General features: G+C 54.4%; 9 protein-coding genes across 9 annotated transcripts; 5 read left to right on the plus strand and 4 right to left on the minus strand.

The window, feature by feature from the left end:
- Nucleotides 1-262: 262 nt before the first annotated feature.
- On the plus strand, nt 263-1361 carry LTR77_008098 (uncharacterized protein; the record flags this gene model as incomplete). The annotated part of the gene is made up of 2 exons (XM_064805332.1): nt 263-1082; nt 1345-1361. 2 exons carry the CDS (start codon nt 263-265, stop codon nt 1359-1361), a joined length of 837 nt encoding a protein of 278 aa, XP_064656437.1.
- A 718-nt stretch (nt 1362-2079) lies between these two features.
- LTR77_008099 (uncharacterized protein) lies at nt 2080-3465 on the minus strand (the record flags this gene model as incomplete). Its single annotated transcript, XM_064805333.1, has 8 exons — nt 2080-2251; nt 2339-2473; nt 2529-2606; nt 2663-2785; nt 2841-3020; nt 3073-3138; nt 3193-3237; nt 3290-3465. The coding sequence occupies 8 exons, from the start codon at nt 3463-3465 to the stop codon at nt 2080-2082; spliced, it is 975 nt and encodes a 324-aa protein (XP_064656438.1).
- A 2206-nt stretch (nt 3466-5671) lies between these two features.
- On the minus strand, nt 5672-7182 carry LTR77_008100 (uncharacterized protein; the record flags this gene model as incomplete). The annotated part of the gene is made up of 8 exons (XM_064805334.1): nt 5672-5807; nt 5856-5927; nt 5993-6113; nt 6181-6211; nt 6284-6501; nt 6564-6651; nt 6725-6891; nt 7038-7182. The coding sequence occupies 8 exons, from the start codon at nt 7180-7182 to the stop codon at nt 5672-5674; spliced, it is 978 nt and encodes a 325-aa protein (XP_064656439.1).
- A 567-nt stretch (nt 7183-7749) lies between these two features.
- Nucleotides 7750-8919, minus strand: MIR1_1 (mitochondrial phosphate carrier protein; the record flags this gene model as incomplete). The annotated part of the gene is made up of 4 exons (XM_064805335.1): nt 7750-7786; nt 7839-8195; nt 8255-8674; nt 8744-8919. 4 exons carry the CDS (start codon nt 8917-8919, stop codon nt 7750-7752), a joined length of 990 nt encoding a protein of 329 aa, XP_064656440.1.
- A 1200-nt stretch (nt 8920-10119) lies between these two features.
- On the minus strand, nt 10120-11617 carry LTR77_008102 (uncharacterized protein; the record flags this gene model as incomplete). Its single annotated transcript, XM_064805336.1, has 6 exons — nt 10120-10211; nt 10273-10339; nt 10406-10516; nt 10590-11383; nt 11442-11460; nt 11528-11617. 6 exons carry the CDS (start codon nt 11615-11617, stop codon nt 10120-10122), a joined length of 1173 nt encoding a protein of 390 aa, XP_064656441.1.
- Nucleotides 11618-11998: 381 nt separating this feature from the next.
- Nucleotides 11999-12568, plus strand: LTR77_008103 (uncharacterized protein; the record flags this gene model as incomplete). Its single annotated transcript, XM_064805337.1, has 2 exons — nt 11999-12015; nt 12061-12568. The coding sequence occupies 2 exons, from the start codon at nt 11999-12001 to the stop codon at nt 12566-12568; spliced, it is 525 nt and encodes a 174-aa protein (XP_064656442.1).
- Nucleotides 12569-12989: 421 nt separating this feature from the next.
- LTR77_008104 (uncharacterized protein) lies at nt 12990-13222 on the plus strand (the record flags this gene model as incomplete). The annotated part of the gene is made up of 2 exons (XM_064805338.1): nt 12990-13055; nt 13109-13222. 2 exons carry the CDS (start codon nt 12990-12992, stop codon nt 13220-13222), a joined length of 180 nt encoding a protein of 59 aa, XP_064656443.1.
- A 723-nt stretch (nt 13223-13945) lies between these two features.
- Nucleotides 13946-15828, plus strand: LTR77_008105 (uncharacterized protein; the record flags this gene model as incomplete). Its single annotated transcript, XM_064805339.1, has 4 exons — nt 13946-14666; nt 14761-15218; nt 15272-15379; nt 15460-15828. 4 exons carry the CDS (start codon nt 13946-13948, stop codon nt 15826-15828), a joined length of 1656 nt encoding a protein of 551 aa, XP_064656444.1.
- Nucleotides 15829-16183: 355 nt separating this feature from the next.
- Nucleotides 16184-21562, plus strand: UTP10 (snoRNA-binding rRNA-processing protein utp10; the record flags this gene model as incomplete). The annotated part of the gene is made up of 1 exon (XM_064805340.1): nt 16184-21562. The coding sequence occupies one exon, from the start codon at nt 16184-16186 to the stop codon at nt 21560-21562; it is 5379 nt and encodes a 1792-aa protein (XP_064656445.1).
- Between the last annotated feature and the right edge of the window lie 383 nt (nt 21563-21945).

Genomic DNA, 21945 nt, shown 5'->3' on the forward strand with positions numbered 1-21945 from the left:
ATCTGCAAACATTCTCCGCTGAGCTTGCGGAACCACTCTTCGATGCCGAAGCTGGATCAACAACACCACCCCTTCTCTCTCTCTTCCATCACCCGGTACTACTAGTACCACCTCCGCATACCTCAAGACAATCGTGCGAAGACGCAGGCCCGCAAGCTGCACTTCCCGCACCCTCAAACGAGTGAGTTCACACCTCGGGCCTCGAACATCAGCACTATTGACGTCACTGCAGACTGTGTCAAAGCAAGCCTCTCAGCCAGTCATGGAGCCATCAGCTACTGAGAACAAGCCTGCGACGATCCATCACCTCACCATCCGTAGGCAAATGCACGAAGAGCTCTCGCGACTCCCAAACTATGCGTTCTACGAAGGCACATTGCAGAACGACGTCGCCACAAAGCGCAATCTCGAGGATGTACAGCCCGGACTCGCCGCTGCTTTGACCGACATCCTCAAGTCCATCGGCAACAACGGTCCATTCGTCGAGAGTATACTTCGTCGCCACTACATCGTCATCAACGGCACCCGCGTCACCAACGAGATCACACAGTCGAAGGTCGTTCATGAGCACTGCAGGTTCTTCTGTACGCACATGTTCGAGCGGCTGCACGAAATCTTCGGTGACACGTTTCGCGAGAAAGTGCTTGTGCTCGTCGCCCACGGGGAGAGCCTCAAGTACTGGAACGCCTGCCTTCACGAGATCATGAACCGCCGCCGCCTCTCAACCAAGCACGTTCCCGAGGTCTCAACTATCGAATCGGCGCAGGTCCGTGGCGCTGTGTACACCATCAACGACTTCACCATCCAGCAAATGCTAGACAAGCGTGATGCTGGGTTCATGATCGACCACCACAGGTTCAACACAGGTATCACACGTGCCGAGGCGGTCCAGACTACGCTCGGCGGCAATTGCGAAGGCCGTTTTCTCAGCATGTCGATGGACATCGGGCCTGGTGCTGGTGAATTCCGCGGCTGTCCGATCCCAGTCGTCCACTTCCGCGATCATCTTGTCAACAACCAGGTCACCTACGCCTACAACGAGAAGATGCCTGAGTCAGAGTACCCAGCGCATTTGCGTCAAGGTCGGTGCTAATATCTAGGCTGGTGGGCATGATGAGGCTGGTGATGAAGGCACTGGTTGGGGGGCTGACGTCGCTGTTGCTACCGACATGTGTCAGCCTGACAAAAGTGGGTGGAGGCTGGTGACGGATAAATGGGGGGGCATGAGGTGTGAAAGTTCGAGAAGGGGCATCTTAAGTTCTGAACGCCGTCGATGGCCCTAGCGAGTACTCAGCAAGCGAAAGCCGAGACGAAAGCTTGACAGCTCAGATAGCATGACTACAGATAGTGTCGTGGTGTGAGGCGTCTATGGTCTCAGCGTGCGCAAGGGCCTTCGGTCCGGATACTTCTTGGCGCGAGAACAATCACAACTACTCAGTTAGCAACACATATACAGAACAGAATGCTTTTTGACACACTCGTTTGATACATCAGCTGCGGCCATCCTGTTCCCTTGATTGCGCCCGTCTCTCCGCCTTGAAAAGTCATCTCGTCCCCCTACGCTGGAAGTACGGACACTCAGGACATCCTTATCCACTACCATAGCAGCGAACACTATGAACTGAGTTCTTTCCATTGATGTCGTCGTGTAAGTTCAAACATGTCTCCGAAACCCACATCCTGCTCTATGTGAGCATATTAAATTCCATCTGCGAGGAGAACACGCTCACGCTCCGTCAACGTTCTAAAGTACCTTCCACAACCCGCTCCTATAATCTCTCTTCCTTCGATAGCGAAGACTCTAAATCGTATGCAGGAGAGGCGTTGATTAGATCGGATGTCATTTGTTGACTACAATCGACGGAGCAAAGAACGATATTTCAAAGGAATGCTGCGCCAAGCTGTACGTGAAAGTGATTTATTAACCATGATACTGTAGTCCGCTCATGGCAGCGCTGTCTGCTCTTATCCCAACCATCTCTCATTCTCCGTCACCCTGTCCTCATGCCATACTCTCGTCACACATCCCATGCCAGCTCGAGATCTTCGTCGTCGTGCGAGAAGGAGGAGGTGAAGCGCTTAGCTGGTGTACCCAGTAGCCTCGCACTTCTCCGTTACCGTCTTTGTCGCCTTCTTTGTCTCGGTGCAGGTGGTGGTGTAGGTCGAGACCGGCTTGGTTGGGCAGTTCTTGCCCTTGGTGACCGTGGAGGTAATAGTTGTCGAGCCGCCTGGCGCTGTCACCGTTGTGTACCTAGAATGATGGATACAGTGGTTAGCAAATGTCTTCTCAGAACCAAGATTGACGAGATTTGAGCACGGCGTGTCTCGGAGAACTTACCCGCCTTCCTTTGTTACAGTGGACGTCTTGTAGACAGTGGTAGTCTGAGCTGGACCGGCCGGGATCGAAACCGTGGACGTCTTGTAGACGGTGGTGGATCCGCCGTTCTGAGTGGAAGTGACCGTGCGGGTGGTTCTGCAGGAGGAGCGATTAGCGGACGCAGAAGGAAGTCGGGCGAGCATGAACTCACGTTCCGCCATTGACAGTGGAGAACTTGGTCGTCGTGGAGTACTTTGTCGTCCCTGGAAGAGTAAGAGTTTTGGTCGAGCTGAAAAGGCACGTAGTTAGCAGAAGTCCAGCGAGCTTGATGCAAGATGTACTCACGCGTGGCATTGACCAGTCGACGTGATGGTGCTTCCTGGCAGCGTCAAGGTGGAGGTTGCATATTTGGTCGACGTCAGGGTGGTGGATCCGCCGTTCTGAGTGGAAGTAACCGTGCGGGTCGTTCTGTTGGAGGAGCGATTAGCGAATGGAGTAGGAAGTCGGGCGAGCATGAACTCACGTTCCGCCGTTGACAGTGGAGTACTTGGTCGTCGTAAGAGTCGACGTCTGAGCGTTGCACTGCCCCGTCGTTGTGGAGTACTTGGTCGTTCCTGGGAGAGTGAGAGTTGTCGTCTGAGCATCACACTTTCCCGTGGAGACGATAGTGGTGTACTTGGTGTCATGTTCGGTAACAGTCGATCTAAAAGGAATCAGCTGATGAATCGGAGGACTGGAGATGCATCTCGACTCGCCCTTGGCCTGGGACCGTCTCCACCTTGGTAATTGTTCCGCCTGGAATCGTAACCGTCGTGGTCGATCTGTGAGAAGCATGGTTAGAAGCTGCTGGACGAACGTGCTCTAGTCGGACTCACCCCTGTCCCGGGACCGTCTGGACTTTGGTAATCGTTGACGTTGCTCTGAGAGTAAGCATTAGCAGCCGCCTCGCGAATCTGATCCCACTGCACTCACTTCCCGCCCTTCACAGTCTTGGTAACCGTGTAGGTGGACGTGGCCTTGCAAGTCGTCGCACCACCAGCCTCGCTCGAGGAGCCGCCATAGACGGGCGGGCTGCCTCCGGGAAGAGCGACAACGAAGTTGCCCAAGCCCAACAGCGCAAGTGCTGCGAATTGGAGAGAGTAGTACATCTTGTGTGTGCCTGAGTGACAGGACTGAAGCGAGCTTCAAAAGCGAAAGTAGGGGAGTTGGACGAGGAGACTGTGGAAGCTGAGAAGACCGGTGGATGGATGAAGAAGAGAAACTCGACAGGTCTTGCTGCCTACCTTTATACATACCTCTTACCTCTGGAGATGTTCTCGAGATGCAGCGCGCGCTGTCGTGGGTACCTCGTAAACGCCTACATCAGGAGGATGTGTTACAGCGATTCGACGTCAGCCTTTCCGACTCGGAAGCATGCTACGTCGTCTTGCCCGGCTGCAGCTTGCTTCCACGAGGTGCGAATGGTACAGCGTGCCTAAGTTTGGGACTGCTCGTGGCGAGGCAATAGAACACAGCATATTGTTGAACCGCGCGCATGGTCACGAAAGATGCAGGACGAAAGCAGCGCGAAGATCGGAGCGGGAGAGGATCCGCCACCTCCTCGACGACATCTTCGTGATCAAGGAACCACATCTTGCTCTGCATTAGCCCTCTGCGACTTAGCTGTAAAGTTTTATTGCTGCAGGTGTGGGTCGAGCAGCGGAGAGAAGAGATGGAGTCGTTGAGAGCTCCCCACGTCAGGCTATACCGTAACACAGCAGCTATAGCGCGACCAGAATAGTGCACAGAAACGTGGTGGATCCCGAACCGCTGGATGCCATCTCACGTGGATCTACAATGTTGCTTCTTCGCTTCCGACTCCATGGGACTGACTAAAATCGAGGGATGGTGCCTGAGGGACCCAAGTCCTTCGAAGCCCGGAACGTGGTGAGGAACATCCGAAAGAGGACGACTGCAGCTGGACGTGGAGCCTGCTTGCACGTTTTACCGTCTCACAGCGGCCTGAACGTGTCCATTGACTTGCCGCCATTGGATCAGTGCCTCCACTGCATCGAGAACGTGCCAGCGAGGCGATAATACCTGAGCAGATCATGCCCTGATCGCGGTATGTCAACCAGCGGAAGGCTCTGCGGGCTATTGCAGCAATCACGGCGAGGAGAAAAACGACTCTGAGAGGTCCAATCTGTCCGTCAATGTCTCACTTTGGAACGAGAGCGCTGGCCAGACTCCCAATCGAGTCACTACAGGCATTCATGAACGACCAATACGCTTGCTGTCAGGTTTCACGGATTACGAGCCTCTGCATCGAGCCTCGAGATGCTTGGATCAGGGAAGCTCCCAACGTTGGCTGTGGCGACGCGGCTGGATCTAGATGACGGCAGTCCACTTTCTACCAAGGCAGCCACTGGTTGTGTAATCATGGTGAGATGCTGCAGTCTCTCGCCTCTCCCAACAGCCATCGTGGCGAGCGTGGGCGACAGATCATCCGGCTGTCCCACCAAAGCAAGCCACCACGAGAACAGCCCAGGCTTCGATGCAGCAGCCTTCACCGCCATGGACCATCGGACTATTCACAGAGTCGTCCTTCTGCAAAGCGAAAACGGGCCCGTAAAGCCATGATCGCGATCGCCTGGCCGTACTGCATATGTCTTCGCTGGCAAGCATTAGCCAAGCAGTAGTATTGCAGCATGCCGGGCAGGATCTTCGATGTAAGGCACGTACGTATGCCGGCTCAGCTCACGCTCATGCTCGGGCGACAAAGAGCGCGAGTCCGATTGACAGCGACAGTGGCACTTCGCCAGGCACGCCGTCGAGCACTTCGTCGAGCACGATGCAGTCATCACATCCTGCAGGTACCAAGGTCTTGCTCAAGATACAGGCTTTTGCGGCCCAGGCAATGCAGTGGTCCTCCCGATCATTCCAGAGACTGCCGTGAGAGCACCTCGGAAGTTTGTATCGACGTGCCACTCACGTCGTCAAGCTCAGGAAGTCTCTTCTCATTGCATGTTGAACCGGCAATGGCTCGAGCAGCACGACGTTCCGAGTCTGCAACCAGGAGAGAGAACACGCACCGCGACATTCTCGAGGATTCTGAGGGGCACAACACGGCCGGTGTGTTGCTGGCCGAGTGTCTTTTGCCGGACACTCCGGCCACTATGCTTCTCTTCTCAGTCGACATTTTCTCTGAACGAGCCAGTCATGCTTTCTTCTCTTTAAGCCTCGTGTCGGGCAACACCTTTCAGCTTTTCTTATTAAGATATCGCGAATCATTGAACACAGCTCATTTGACAAGGGTGCAGGATGTCGTACAGTTGTCAGTCTACCTGGAGGAATCGGCAGATCATATCAAGCAGCTCACAGCCGAGCCTTGCTACTCACAAACTGATTTGCAGAACTCAAGAGAGCCGCAGCCTCCTCAACGATTTCCTTCACGATCTCACCACCGCTCTGTCCTGCCTTGTTGACCAAGCCAGCCACCACTCCCATCGGCCTGCTGGAGGTCAGCTGCAACATCCATGGAACGATGCTTTCAACTTACCGCAGCGTTGCGTTGTCCATGACTTCATCCGTGAGCTTTCCCTCAGCTTCTAGCTTGTCAAGTTCGTATTCCCTAAAGTACAGAAGGCGGTACTGATCAGCGGACACTTTAGAAATGTCGGTGGACGGCGAACTCACAACGGCACTTTGCCTTGGTTAGTCAACTCCCGGATTTCAGCCTGCCGGTTGCTCTCCCAGTCTTTGATATATGCGTTGCCGAGGGCACGGAGGGGCCTGCCGCTCCAGATGGTGGACTTCACTGCAGACAGAAAGACATGCGTCAGCAGGTGCTAGACTTTGCAGAAGTTTGACAATGAGTTTCCTACCGGCCGAGTCGAAGTCGGCTTCAATGATCGCCTACGTGATAGAAGGATTGATGTGTCAGCGATGTCTCAATCGAGAGGTCCCCTTCCGCCCATCTGGACTCACCTTCTTCGCAAACTCAGAAGCGCCGCTCTCAGTGGCCGTCACAAACCTCGTCCCGATCCACACCGCCTGCGCTCCGAGCATCAACGCCGCCGCAAGACTGCGCCCATCGTTCACACCTCCAGCTGCGACCAGCGATACCGGCTGGCCGGTCAGTGGAGACTTGTACTGTCGACAGATGTCGGCACAGGCGGGGATAAGGATGCTGAAAGCGATGTCACCTTGAAGATTAACACGTCAGCATCGCGTTGGACGAGCATGAGGGACCCCGGGTTGGACATACCGGTATGGCCACCAGCCTCGCCTCCCTGAGCGCAGATAATATCGACGCCCACGGCACATGCCTTGTGGACATGCTTCGGATGGCCGACCTGCACCCCAATCAGCCATCGACACACACCACTTACACCTCACAAGCAAGACAGAAGGTTCCAAAGACCATACCATGTTCATCACCAACACCCCAGCCTCATGCAACCGCTCCACCACCTTCTTCGGCGGCACCCCCACCGCCGAAACAAACACCTTCGCCCCACCATCAATAATCGTCTCGATCAAATCATCAATTTTCCCCTTTGTGTAATCGCGATTCGTCTTCCTCGCCGTCCCACCTACAGCCGGCAGTAACAGGTCCACTCCAAAAGGCAATGAAGGGTCTTGGAGGGAAGACTTGAGTTCGGAGATCATGTCTTTTAGTTGTTGGTTGGCGAGTGGGAGGTCAGTGATGATGATGGAGATTTGAGATTTGGGGACCTACTGTAGCCCACGCCGCCGATGACTCCGAGACCTCCTGCGTTGGAGACTGCTGCTGCTAGGGGGGCGCCGGATGTTTGGCCCATGCCGGCTAGCATGATTGGGTGCTGGATGTTGAGCAGTGTTGTTAGTTGGGTAGTAAGCGCCATGATGAAGTATGTCGCTGAATGACTTCACAAATATCAAAATGTCTTCTTTTTCCCGACGAATGGAAATGAGTGCCAGTCTTGCGGGAAGAGTTGGAGTGTTGCTGTGATATAGGTTCCTCGGCTTCAAGCCGGTGCTGTTGTTTTCGCTGACTGTCGGCTGCTGGAGTTGCGGGGAAGAAGGAAGCTCTCGAACTGCAGGCCACACCACTCTCCTCGAATGCCACTTGAACCATCCATTCAAATCCAATGAAGCCTCCAGTGCATAGCAGACGCGTGGTAACAAGTTGGGAATAAGATGCGTGTTACAGTCGCTGAAAGTGGAGAATACGTACTCAAGTTCCAATGCTCAGAGCCCTAATATACAGTATTGCTCGCCACTACCATCTACCTCTAATCGCCCATTTGCAGCCCATGGAAATGCTAGGATCGCTCGGATGTACTAGGAAGCGATGCTCATAGGATGGCACCGGCCGCGTAAACCACAAATCTTCAGGAAAGCATCAACGCGTCCAGAACCGCCACCCATCAAATACAATGGTGACCACCACTCTTCGTCAAGCAGCCCGCTTATTTCGCAGCAGCAATCTCGACACCACCGACAGCGCTGCATGACATGTTAGCATGGCCTCCTTCAGCAATGGATGATCGCCACTTACCCAATCACCCGCTTGATGTCACCGTAGATTGCGAATTGTCCGGCAGTCAATGTGCCCACCATGAACAGACGCGCGGGCAGACCGCTGAAGCTTCCCCGGAGACCCAGCTCTTGCGCGATCTTGACCAGACGGCTCGTGGTGCTCTCACCAGGCAAACCCTTGGTCTTGTTGATCTTGCTGAGCATGGTATCGGCGGGCTGGGAGATGATGGCGGCAGCGAAACCGGCAATGAGACCGGAGCCGAGGTTGACGGTGGTGTTCATGCCGTTGCTGGCGGTGGACTTGTCGACGAAGTTCTTGTAGATGGCTTCGGAGACCTTTTCGTAGACGACAAACTTTGCCATGGTGTAGGGGACTCTGTGAGCGTTCAATTAGTGGGACAGCCTAAGATGGTGTGTGAGGTTAATTGAACGCACTGCTTGAAAAGGATGGGCCCGAAACCAGAGTAGAAGGCACCAACACCCTCAGTCTTGGCGATCTTGCTGAAACCGCTGACGAGGCCATTGGCGAATGTGGGCTCGGAGACGAGACGGATACGGGTGGCTTCGAGAGGGCACAGGGCAATGTCGGCGAAGAACTCTGCGCAAGCAGCGGATGCGAGGTAGACGGCAGTACGGTTGTTGGCGGCGTTCTCGTAGCCCAGCAGCGAGATGGATTGCTGCTTGAAGAACTCGTACCCGCCGAACTTGAAGGCGCCCTGGAGGAAGTAGCCGGCGAAGGTTGGGCCGGCACCAGTGAGCAGGGCACCGGCGCCCTCTTTCGCGATGACCTGGCGGAAGCCACCGATCATGCCGCGGTTGTAGGTCGCTGGGTCGAGCTGGATGCGCGTCTTCACCCTGTATGCCATGGATTATCATTAGCTGCCGCTCCATCCTGCCATTGCTGCTGCCATGCGATGCTCTTACACGTCCACGGGGGTGAGGCCGCCATGCGTAAGGGAACAGCACACCGCGCCGGCGAAGGCGAAGCGCGAGTAGAGGGCGACACCGCTGAGCTTGGGTGCGGTGTTGGGTGCAGCGGCCTCGACCTTCTGCTTGACCTCCTCCAGCTTTGCGCCGGCTTGCTGCGTCGTCGAGCTCATCGTGGGTATCGTTTGTCGGTGGTCGTAGTAGGTGGAAGTGGTAGGGCGCAGCTACAATGGCTTGCTGGTGCTAATGAATGGGATTGAGTGGAGTGACGGGGTGTGGTAGAAGAGGCTGGTTGTCCGTGAAGCAGGAGATGAATGTGAAAGCGCGAAAATGTTCCGGTTGAACCTCAACTTTTCCGGAGCCAATCGCGATCCACAACGTGCGAGCCGCCTTGCCGATCGCTCTGCCCGTGCTTCTTTCTACTCCTACTCCCATCAGACCTCTCCTCTCACCTTCTCTCTCTCCTCTTATATCATGGTACATCGTGATGAGAGCATGCTGCCATACAGTCTCCCATCTACGTCTCACACCGTCGAGTGCAGCACGACGAGCAGCCCCACGCGATCAAGTGGCGGCCTATGCTGAATGAGCCTTACACTGCGGGAGCAATACCATGTCAGACAGCATCAGTCCGGCGCCTCCTCCCGCACACGAACTACCTATACAAGGTCGCTTCATCCGCCTGGAACCGATATCACAGGGCCATGTAGGCGATCTGTGGCGTCATCTAGGCTTCGACTCCGACCTAGACATCCTGCACTGGCTGCCATTTCCCAAACCCATGGACGCCGACGGGCTCTGGGATCTCTTCGAAAGGTTGAAATGCGATCGTGGCTTCACCATCTACAGTATTATAGGGGACCCAGGTTGTGTCAACATTTGTCATCCTAATCGATGATCATCCGACCCCGACCAGGCATTAGGCACGATAGGCTACAGCGAGGTCAACCCTCAAAACCGAACACTCGAGGTAGGTGCAGTACTTTGGGTCAGCACTTCGACGCTCTACTGCGGCCACAGAGGCCCACTACCTGCTCCTGCGCAATGTGTCTGAGCCACCAGCATCTCCACCCTACCAAAGGATCGCCTGGAAGAACAACAGCACCAACGTGGCATCCAGACGAGCTACTGAGCGGCTTGGGTTACGTCTGTGAAGGCACATGGCGCAATCACATGCTACAGCAAGGCCGTTCGCGGGACACTGATTGGTTGAGTATAATTGACAGCGAATGGCCTATTGTGAAGCGAGCATTGGAATTGTGGCTGGACGAAACCAATTTCAACGACTCGTGGCAACAAATACGATCGCGGGAGCAGATCAGGTCTGAGCTGGCAACCACCTGATCGACACCGCAATGGCAAACCTCCGACCGCTACGCTTTCCTCTCTCCTCCCATCTTGGCGACGCAGTCATAAATGGTGTTGATATAGCCCTCCGTGCGAGGGTTTCCAACGGTGCCAGCCCCTTTCAAAAAGGTATTAGAGAAGGCTTAAACACAACTGAACACGGGGAAGAGGTGACCTACCCATCTTGTTCATGACATACGAGATCGTGAGCTTGCGATCTAGATCCATGATGATGCTGGAGCCACCCTGGAAGAGAGACGTGTGAGCTTCAAGAACAACGGCAGAAGTCATCTTGGAGAAGTGTATACTCACCCATCCGCCCCAGAAACATACCCGGCCTTCCCTTATCATTGGGACAAATTCTGGAAGGGGGAGACCATATCCTATGCCAAACCGGATTGGCTTTCCGAGCACGAGGTCCATCTGTACGTGGAAGGGCGGAAGATGTCAGCGCGTGTCATGAGATGGGAAGGTATCTTGGATGTTAGCAACGTACCCCGTTCGTCTGTTCCTGGAAGATCAAATCAATGGTCTGGGGAGACAGCAGTTTGACACCGTCGACCTCACCACCCCTCGTGATGATGGACAGTATGCGCACAAGAGCTCTGGCATTGCCATGTCCGTTGGCAGCACCAACTTCTCCACGTCGCCACTCAGGCCCAAGTGCGAATTCCGCCGACCCGCCCGGGTTAGTCAGAGCCCTCATGGCGACCGAGTTCGGGTCTAAGCTTGCACCGGTGGTGTCGACCAAAGACGGCGGGGCCAGCAGCGTCGAAATACGGTCCCAGTCTTTCTCAACTGCGCCTAGCTGAAAGTCGGCACCTAAAGGACCAGCGATGTCCTCTGCAATGAACTGCTTAAGAGTCTTACCAGTGACTCGGCGGACCAGCTCGCCAGCCAGATGTCCTTGATTCATCGCGTGGTAGCCGGATGCAGTGCCTGGAGTCCACCACGGAGCCTGTTTGGCCAGCGGAGGCGTGCTCTTCGTGGGATCGCAGACGTCCTCGAGAGAGACGTTGTCAGCATTCTCCCAACCAGCGAGACCAGTGGAATGACTGAGAATGTGCTTCACGGGAATGTCCTTCTTGCCGTTCTCCGCGAATTCAGGCCAGTACTTGGCAATCGGCTCGTTGACGTCTAGAAGTCCTCGGTCATGGCAGATAAGGACGGCCAGGTTTGTAACTGTCTTTGAGCAGGACCAGACGTTGATGATGGAGTTTTCCTGCCAGTCGATCGTCTTGTCCTTGTCGATGTAGCCATCCCAGATGTCTACGACGTTCTTGCCGTCGACTGTGAAGTTCGTAGTGTGAGCGGTGTTCCCATGCAGATGAGTGCATCTTCAACTTACCATTGACGCATACGCAAGCCTGAAGTGTGTCAGTTGGTGTCTCAAACGAGGGCTCAGGGAAGATGTTCTGTTCGTCAACGACGTACCCCGAGCTCAGTGTCAGATGCAACATTATCCGACAACAGCTGCTTGACTGCCTCAAACGCTGGATCACAGTGGCCCTTCGCGGTCGACATGGCTGTTATTCGATTTCAATTGCCAGATCAAGTCGATGTCGAATGGGCACTGGACACGATGCATAGTAGGAGGTAGCGGGGTTTGATATGGAAGCCTGCCGAGGTTCATACATGTAGTCTAGACTAATGGATACCTTATTGGAATCGTTCCACGTGCACCTCCTTCCTCTTACGATCATACAATCGTATCAGATCTACCGTCGGGTCTCGGTATGGCGGAAGTACCGTGCAGTCCGATCGTACAAACATCCACATGTAGGCAAGCTGAGTCATTCATTCGAGCTGCTACCAGCCTGATTGCTACAGCTGGGATATCTGATACCTTGAAAATCGTATATTGACATACGGGAAATCACCAAATACCGCCTTGGAAATACAAATATGGTGCATACAGAGATGTGAGAATTCTTGGAAAGTACGAGAATCACCGCTGACTGGCGAAGACTAGAGACACCCTCCATCAAGGCCGACCAAGCGGTCTGGACATCCTACGGCTCTGCTACGATCAATAAACCCGCTGACACGGTATGGCGCGCCATCCGAGACTTCCGATCCTGGAAAGTATGGAACGAGTACACACCGGAAGTCACGACCAAGACCGGCACCAATGAGGTCGCCGTGGGTGACCAAGTCACCGTCCACTACAGACCAGAACCCACAGGAACCATTTCTCAGATTCCGTGCACCGCGATGACTGTATCCGACGCCGAGAGGACTCTGTGCTGGCGAGGAGAGCCTTTTGGTGTGCCGGCTTGGCTGCTGTTGCCGGAGAAGGTGCAGCGGGTTACGCCGAAGGGTGACGACAGTTGTCTATATGAGATTTTTGAGACGCAGAGCGGGCCAATGAGTTATTTGGTCAAGTGGGGGATGGGGGCTAAGCAGTCGGCGATGAACCAGGGGATAGCGGATGCGTTGAGGAGGTACGCGGAGGGAGAGTCTGGAAATAAGTAAAGGTGTATGTGATAGGTTCATTTAACAACCAGCTCTTCTTTGGTTCGTTATTGGAAGCCGATGCAGCAGTCGGGTCTGTCACTGCCAGGTAAAGCATTGACATTTCAGGCCGCTCTACCATCTCAAACCTCCTTGCGCTCAGTCTTGCACTTAATCTAAATTTTCCATTATACCAGCTGCTGTATCAGCGACTTTGTGAGATACTTCTAACGGAGAGGAAGGGTGAAGTTGTCAGCCTGGGATGGTGTCTCTGTTCTAGAGACTTACATCCTCACTTGCCTGCCGTGCAATGTGACGCATGAGCATAAGCATCATCAGGTCCTTCTGGAAGAGCTTCACAGCTTGAAGAGTCTGGACATTGCAACGACACCACGCAGACACGTTCACCGCCACGATCTCACTTGTACTATCTTGCAGAGCTATGGACGTTGTCGATGCCTCCTTCAGCAAAAGGTTCGATGAACAACACGCCACTCACAGCTCTTCGGTATGTACAGTGTTTCTGACCAAGCTGCACGAACTGACATCTTGTTCCTTCAGGTACCCATGATCAAGCAGCCGGCTGAGGAGGAGCAGGCCCAATCGACCGAGAAGAAGACGAAAGTCGACCCCATGCCATGGTCAAGCAGTAGTGCGGAGGATACGGAGGTATGACGAGTATCGAGCCATGCAAGATGCATCGCAACTGACTATGCTCTTTTGTAAAGGCTCAAGCCACTCTCAATCCGCGGTCCAAGAAGACCTTTCACGCCTATTTACCAGCAAGTCAATGATTACATGGCACCTACTCAGAAGTCGTCTTTGAGCAAGAAGCCTGCCATGCGGGCGTTCAACAAGGAGGGTCGAACCTCGCACGAGTCCTCTTCCTCCCTTTATGGACATCTCACCTGGCACATCACTGCTGAGCAGCCATACATGTACTCTCAAGGTACTGCGCCGGCCTGGCAGCGGCCTAACCGATCACAGCCCCTTAATCGTGTTCTTTTGCACATGAAGCAACAAGCGGGATGTAAGGCAAGTTGTGCTGGGTGAACCGGCACCGCCAGCAAGTACATCTTCCCGGTCGGATCCATGGCCGAATAAAGAATAGAATAGAGCATTCTCAAGTACCTAGGTACAGTACAGTAGAGAGATAGATGTTCAGATGGAAGCAGAGTGATTTTGTGGTTGGGAGCTGCTCTCTCATTGGCTATGCCGACCTCGGCTCATCTTTCTGACTTTTTGGCCTTGACGACATCACGTTCGCACGTCTTCGAGATGGGTGGGCGACCGTCACATGCAACCCTTCGGCGAACATGAGTGTGTAAAGACGTCCTGGAAAGGCAACGAGAAGGGGAACTTGGGTAAACAATCAGGATTTGCGGGAGGTCCTTCACCATGCCAACACAATCTTCCATCCCTGATGTCGAGATACCCAGGCAGGATCTCTGGGCTTTCATGTTCAATTCCAAGAAGGACTTCGCCGACGATCAAGTAATATACCGCGACGCCAATGCCCCCGACCAACTCTACTACACCTTTTCTGGAGTCCGCGATGCTGCGACGTCGTTCGGCGAAGGACTGTGCGATTTGTGGGACTGGCAGCGATCTGATGTCTTGGCCATCTACGCTCCGAATGACATCGACTTCGCGGCCATAGTCTACGGGACCTTCTACGCCGGAGGCATCGTGTCGCCCGCCAACCCTGGCTACTCACCGGACGAATTGGCGTTTCAACTCAAAAATGCCGGCGCCAAAGCTCTGGTCACGACCAAGGCGTTCTTGAAGCCTGCCCGACTGGCCGCTGAGCAGGCAGGCATTTCCACTAACCGCATCATTCTCCTTGGATCGGAGCGAGACGAGACCTTCAGCGTGAAGCATTGGACCAATATCCGAAAAGCCTCACGGTCGCAGCGGTACCGGCGGCGGAAGCTCGATCCTGAGAATGATTTGGCCTTTCTGGTTTATTCTTCCGGCACGACTGGGCTACCCAAGGGAGTGATGCTCTCGCACCGGAACATTGTGGCCGATTTATGCCTCATCAAAGGCTGTGTCGGCCACTACTACAACAGCGGCAAGGACAAGATGCTAGGAGTCTTACCCTTCTTCCACATATACGGTATTTCTTGATGGGCAAAAGGGCGTCTCTTGTCCCGGAGCCCGTCCACAATGATTTGAGACATCACTGACCTTTTTACCCTTTTCTTATGCAGGCTTGACTGGACTCGTGCACCAGCCGCTCTCCCGAGGCATTGAGCTTGTAGTCATGCCAGCATTCGACCTCAAGAAATTCCTCACGGCCGTCCAAACGCACAAGATCACTTTTGTCTACGTCGCTCCGCCTGTCATCGTCCGCTTGGCACGTGACCCAATGGTAGCCGAATACGATCTTTCCTCCCTACGAATGATCACAAGCGGTGCTGCGCCTCTTACCCAGGAACTGGTGGACACCGTCTATCGCAAGCTCAACATCAAGATAAATCAGGCATATGGTTTGTCAGAGACTAGCCCGATGACCCACACGCAGCCGTGGGACGAGTGGTATACGAGTGTCGGTAGCGTAGGCAAGATGTTCCCTAATATGACCGCAAAATATGTGGATCCCGATGGTAATGAGGTCGGGGCGAACGAAGCTGGAGAGCTGTGGCTGGCGGGGCCCAATATTTTCGGGGTAACGATGATGCTTCTTCGGTTTCGTCGCGATGACTGACGGCCGTATCACAGGGCTACTGGAAGAACGAACAAGCAACAGCGGATAGCATCACCGAACAAGATGGCCTCCGCTACTTCAAGACTGGCGACGTCGGCTATCAAGACAAAGACCACAACTTTGTAAGTGAAATCATGAGCTGGATGCGGCTCTGGAACGAGCATCGGAACCATTTGCTGACGTATTCTCCAACCTGAAACAGTACATAACCGACCGCGTCAAAGAGCTGATCAAATACAAAGGCTTCCAGGTGGCGCCTGCGGAACTTGAGGGCAAATTGATGGATCACGCTATGGTCAACGACGTCGCCGTGATAGGTGTCTACCACAAGGAGCAAGAAACGGAGGTGCCCAGAGCATTCGTCGTCCCTGCAAAGCAGGCTGGTGACAGCGATGCGGAGGAGATCGTCAAGTGGCTGGATGCGAAGGTGGCAAACCATAAGAGACTGCGCGGCGGAGTGAGGTTTATTGACGAGGTGCCTAAGTCGGCGTCTGGGAAGATTCTGAGGCGGGTGTTGAAGGACAAGGTCAAGCAGGAGGAAGATGGCGAGAAGCCTAAGGCGAAGTTGTGAACCAGGGCCACGAAGATGTAAGGATGATCAGAGGTGTACCTAGATCGAGTGGGTAAGGTTGATGTACGGAGACTGTGTCAGATCAGGCGGGCTCAGAGTGTTGCTATCGCCCTTCTAGAGAGTGCGGAGCCATTTATTGTATACTTATATACCTGATGCATGTAAGTTCCTACTACAGTAGTACCTTAGGCGGTAGCTGAGTTTCTGCTTCGGGTTCTAGACGTGAATGTGCCAAGACCTGAATCTTATCTGAGATAAGATCTTTCAAACCAACCTCAAGAAAAAGTTGAAGTCAGCTTCTGAACATCCACACAACCGCCGATGCTTTGCGACTGCTGCAACGGTTGACTGCAATATGGCGACCGTCCTACAAAAGCAGCTGGCCACGATCGCGGCGAACAGCACACACCAGCTCGACTTGAAAGCACAGAAATCGCGCCACAGCCAGTCGCTACTCTTCGAGCCTCGCGAAGCCGCGTCGCAGTCCTTCGACACCATCTACCAGATCTGCATAGAGGGCTTCGACGAACTATGCCAGCTCGATGCTCGCTTCTCTCCCTATGACCGCAGCCTCTTCGCCGACTCGAGCAAGAATGTCGATCGCGCGCAGATGACCAAGAAAGAGAATGAAGAACTGGACGGTGTAATCAGAAGCTTTCTCGGACTCTTACAAGGACGACTACATCTGAAACCAGCTACACATTGCTTGGAATGGCTCGTCAGAAGATTCAGGGTGCAAGAGCATTGCACAGAGTCGCTGCTACTCGCCGTGTTGCCATATCACACGGCAAGCTTGTTCGCGGCCGTGATGAACATCTTGCCTGGACAACTACCCCCGACCTTCAAATGGCTGCATCCATATGTAGCTTCGCTGCAATGTCCGCCTCGCAGCGCCATCCTCTCGGCCATCAGCAGCAACACGGCCTTCTTTGCGGGTTTCAACAGCTGGGTCATGGACGTCGCGAAAGCGAGACACCAATCTGCTATCCTTCTGGGTTTCTGGGCAAGTATCACGGCTCAGGCAGCCAATGGGATGGTCGATTCCACAGCTTCCGGACGAGATGCAATCCGGAGGCAACGTGAGGAGGACCTCATACTGCGTGTCTTGCCTGTCTTGCAGAGCGCTCTGAGCATCAAGGGCATCCCGGAGCTGTATCTCGGGGCATGCATGGTGATGACAATTCTTGCTACCAAGGCGAGACTGGAAAACAGGGTCCTGGACGCAATGATGGAGGCCATCGTGGGCGCCTGGACGGAGCAAACCATTGACGAAGGACTCGCCTGCCTCTGTGTGATCGGAGAAGAGAAGGAGACATTGGATCTGCCGAAGTCGGTCACCCGGACCCTGTTGCAGGATGAGAGCCTTGTCCTTCGATTGCTACACTTACAGCATGAACATCGTGTGAGCAAACTATCAGCAGGTCTAGCGATCGGCGCGGTGCGAATTGCGAGAAAGACGAAAGAGATAGCAACGCTACGACGGCTTGAGGATGTACTTGACGCTGGCTTGTTGAATGAGCAGCACACTGGCCTTGCATTGCAGAGGCTTGTCGTCGGCTTGACAGAGACTGGACAGTCAGACAAGAATGCAGAGCTACATCGCGCAATATCGGGTGTTGTTGAGCGACTGGCGGGCGAGGAGCGCAATCTTGTTTTGTTGGAACAAGCGGCAAAAGCCGCCAATGTTGACGTGCGAGGTCTACATCTGCCATTGCTCACCAACGGGAGCGCTGACCACGATGTCGAGCCCATGGAGATCGACGACGAAGAACCGGCGAAGATTGCCGACCATAGAAGCACCGAATTCGGTGAACTATTGAAGAACTTGCCAGACCTCCCGGAATCAATTACATCGTTTCTCGATCCGTCGCTGCCTCTGGAAACCTTCCGGCAATACTCAACAGCTTTTCAAGCGTCACGCAACTCGATACGGCTATCGGAACGGTTCTTCAGTATCTCTGCGTTTGGACATTCAGACTCGAGCGATCTTAGTCGAGCTGCCTCTTTCTTCGCCAGGGTCTGGGCCCATCGCTCGAATGCCGTAGTCGCGAGGCAATCTGCACTACAGAGCTGTACGTCGCAGCTGGAAAGCTTTTTACAGCAACATTCTGCGGCCGACACCAGTGGCCTGTTGCCGTACATACTGTCGGCACTTGGAGATGAAAATGCGAAGGTCCGTAGGAGTGCAGCCTCACTGTGCAGAGCCATGGGGGCCGCACATTCTACAACAAAAAGCTCGAATGCATTCTTCCTCCCGGCAGCGCAAGTTTATGGGACGACCAAACCCGAACACCTATCGCTGCGTGCCGAAGACATGCATACATTCCTTGCGAACCACATCGTGCCGGTACTGGAAGACTGTGTTGTGGATCCAGCCTTCATCGCTCGGGTTGTGTCAGATGTACTGAACAATGGGTCTGCCGGGGCAGGGCAAGGAGGGACACACGGACAAAAAGAGCTCAAGAAGTCTCTCCGGGCAGACATTTCCACTGTACTCGCGGCGCATGCTGCCGTCACGCCTGTCGTTTTTGTAAAACTGGCACTGTTGAAGTCGCTGAACCAAGTTGGCAAACAAGCCAGCCACGCCAGGAAAGCGGTATTGCTACCCCTTGTCGAGCAATGGGTCGCGCAATCGCGAGAAGACGTCAAAGCGGCTTGCAATGGCGGCGGCGAAGGGGTAACAGTTGAGGAGGCGGATGAAGCTGTGCTTGGCTCCTTAACACACCGCGGCACAGAAGAGATTCAGCTGCTCAAGAACATCGCCTCTGGTACTGTCGGTGATCGAGTGCAATTGGTGCCTTTGGCATTTGCCCGCATACGACAGATCTTCCCATTACTCAAGTCGACACAGAATGAAATGGTGGATTACCTATTGGAGCTTGCGCTGGATACCGGCAGGCAGAGAGTGGTGGACGGGTCGGCGCTCGAGACTTTGCGAGTGCTGACCTTACCAACTGAGATCCTCGTTCACATGGTGGACGGTCTTCCGGCGGCGAACGAATTGCAAGACCAGCCTCCATCGCCGAAAAGACGGCGACAGAGCCGATCGGAGGACACCAAACCAAAGGACCTGGATGAGCGCAAGATCGGCGCTGCTGTGCGCCGTATCACTCTGGTTCTGGAGATTGTCGAGTCTTCAAAGCCTGATAAACATCCCCACCTCCTTCGACCGTTGTTTCACATGCTCAGCGAGCTCCATCATTACAAGTCCACGACCGGCTCCGACCTCGCTTACATCTACCAACTCCTTCTGGGAAGTCTCCTGTCAATCGTGCAAGGTTTGAGCGAGTCGCCACAGACGCAGAGCAGCGAGATCAACGCCTCGGTGATCCGTACAGACCTCATCGTTGAGTGTGTCCGCACTACACGAAGCACACAGGTCCACAATCTTGCCCTCTTGCTGGTGTCGAGATTGGCGGCCTGGGCGCCAGAGCTTGTCCTGCATAGCGTCATGCCGCTCTTCACCTTCATGTCGTCTACCGTCCTTCGACAGTCAGATGACTACTCTGCCCATGTCGCCGACGAGACCGTGTCGCGCATAGTACCGCCTTTGGCTGCGTCGCTGAAGAAGAAGGGCCGAGAGGTGGTTAAGGGGGCCGCGGAGCTACTGCTAAGCTTCGTCGCGGCATTCGAACACATCCCTCTCCACCGCCGTCTGGGTCTGTTCGAGCTGCTAGTCAGCACATTGGGCGAGCAAGACGTGCTGTTTGCGGTGCTAGGCATGCTCGTTGAGCGGTACCCAAACGACACCAGGGTCGCGGGATTTATCGCGGACCTCTTCAACCGCTTCGACGCCATCACTGGACTGCAAGTCATGAACCAGTACTTTGGCCTTATCGCAGACGGGCTGAAACCGAAGAGAGTGCTCAGCGATATCTTGCTAGGCTTCGGCGAGAAGACAGAAGAGCAGGTCCAAGAATCTGTTGCCTCGTTGCTTCAGGGCGCATCCAGGCTATTGCAGAACAGAGTTCTGAGTCAGGAGCTTGCTGCACAGCTGGCAGGCGGTGATGAAGAGAAGATTTCACGCATCCGGACCTTCTACGCCACCCTACTCGAACAGTCAATGCAGCTCACGCACGCGCTGTCTACCAGAGCTCAGCTCAAAGAACCCTCCGAGTCTGTTCTCCGTGCTACTCTCGGCCTCCTTCCGACTCCCGACTTCATTCGATCCAGCGCGCAACTTATGCAGACTGGCTCTGATGCAACGCGACAACAAGTCTTTCGCTCTTTGGAGATGCGCGCACAACAGGCAAGGCGTGGGGACGCAGCTGCGCAAACCATATTCATTGGCGCCCTCCCGAACTGCGCTGTGTACGTGCGCAAGGACCAGCCCGTCGCAACAAGACATGCGGCAATCGCTTGCATGGATGTCATCTGCGAACGCTTTGGCAAGACCGATCGATCTGCTGTGCTTGCTGCTGCGGAGCATGTCGCGGGCAGTGCAGCTTTGCGCAGCGATGTCACCCAGCTCCAGATCATATCACTACTGGCAATGGCCTCAGCTGTGGAAGTCTTAGGTGACGAAGTGATTGGGATACTGCCATCAGTGCTCGAGACAACAATCTTGTATTCCGAGAGCTGCGTGCGGGAACCTACTCCGGACGAGCAACTATTTACCGCCGCGTTCAGCTTGCTGAACTCTACCGCTGGCACACTTCCGTGGATGTTGATCGGCAGTAAGCTTGACAGGATTTTGCAAGTAGCGGACCATGCATATCTTGCCAGCTCCTCCTATCTGGACGGACAGAGGGCCATACAAGACCTCTGCAATCTGCTCGCGAAGAAGATCGCACCCGCTGAACTTTTTGCATCGATCGAGAGGCCATGGAGCAATGTGGTGCAGCTTGGGAGCATGGCCATTGAACAACATCTGCGCACATTGCAGGTTGCGGTCGGCTACCATTCGAAGGCCACGGTCACAAAGAACGCACAGGTCCTCTTTACCATCCTGCTGCAAGGCTTTGACCTGCGTGCCGACTTCGAGACGAGCGATGATTCGTCCACCAGCGAAGCTTTCTCGCTTGCGGAGACTATCGCATTGGACGTGACCATGAAAATGAACGATGCCACATTCAGGCCGTTTTTCATGCGGATAGTCGATTGGGCAAACGCCAGTGAGGATGTTGAGCGAAGGACACAGAGGCTTGTCAGTATCTACAGCTTTTCGTTCGCACTGTTCGAGCAGCTCAAGAGCCTGGTCACCAGCTACGCCAGTTTCCTGCTTGAGAGCGCTGGGGAGATACTGCCAGCGTCCAGTGGTGCTCTCGACGACGAGAAGCAGCTGGTCGGAGTCACTCTGCAGACATTGGCAAGCAGTTTCCGCCACGACCAGGACGATTTCTGGCAAGCTCCGTCACATTTCGACGCCATTGTTGATCCTTTGCTCGAACAGCTTGCGCAAGCAGAAGATGTGGGAATCATGGATCATGTCGTCCCAGCGATCACTGACTTCGCCTCCGCCGCATCATCACCAGAGCACCTCAAGACCATCAACACCAAGATGATGGGCTTCTTCAAGCATGCACAGGCGTCTGTCCGACTTGCGACTGTGAAATGCGAGAGAGCTGTCACCGATAAGCTTGGCCTCGAGTGGTTGACACTGCTGCCGGAGATGCTTCCTGCCATATCTGAGTTACTGGAGGATGATGATGCTGCGGTCGAGCGAGAGACGTTCAAATGGGTGAGGGAGATCGAGGAGGTGACTGGCGAGAGTTTAGAAGGCATGTTGGCTTAAGCAATCGGCCTTCGGAGCCTCGTTAGACTATTCGAAGCAGCTATGGAGATGCCTACAAGCCACGCTCAAAACTTCTCCATTCTACTGTTCAATCGAGTCACATGCGACTGGCAGGGACTACCTCGCCAGTTCGGCTGTCGTTTTCCGGCCCCAGAAATTCTTCATCTCCCCAGATGTTCCTCCGCACTAACTTCTCCGTCCCAACATCTCCATGAGAGCGCCACGCGAGTATCGCGAGGAACGGATCTTCGGCAGATGCTTGTGCAGAACTCTACAGCAAATGGTTGACACGATAGGATCTCTCAAATAGCACCGCGGGCGAAGACACGAATCGTGGGTTCCCAGGTTCGGATGTCCATTGCAGATACCCTTGGCTCGTAGGC

The sequence above is a fragment of the Saxophila tyrrhenica genome (genome assembly GCF_035928015.1).
Source record: "Saxophila tyrrhenica strain CCFEE 5935 chromosome Unknown scaffold_13, whole genome shotgun sequence".
NCBI classification, from domain to species: domain Eukaryota; kingdom Fungi; phylum Ascomycota; class Dothideomycetes; order Mycosphaerellales; family Extremaceae; genus Saxophila; species Saxophila tyrrhenica.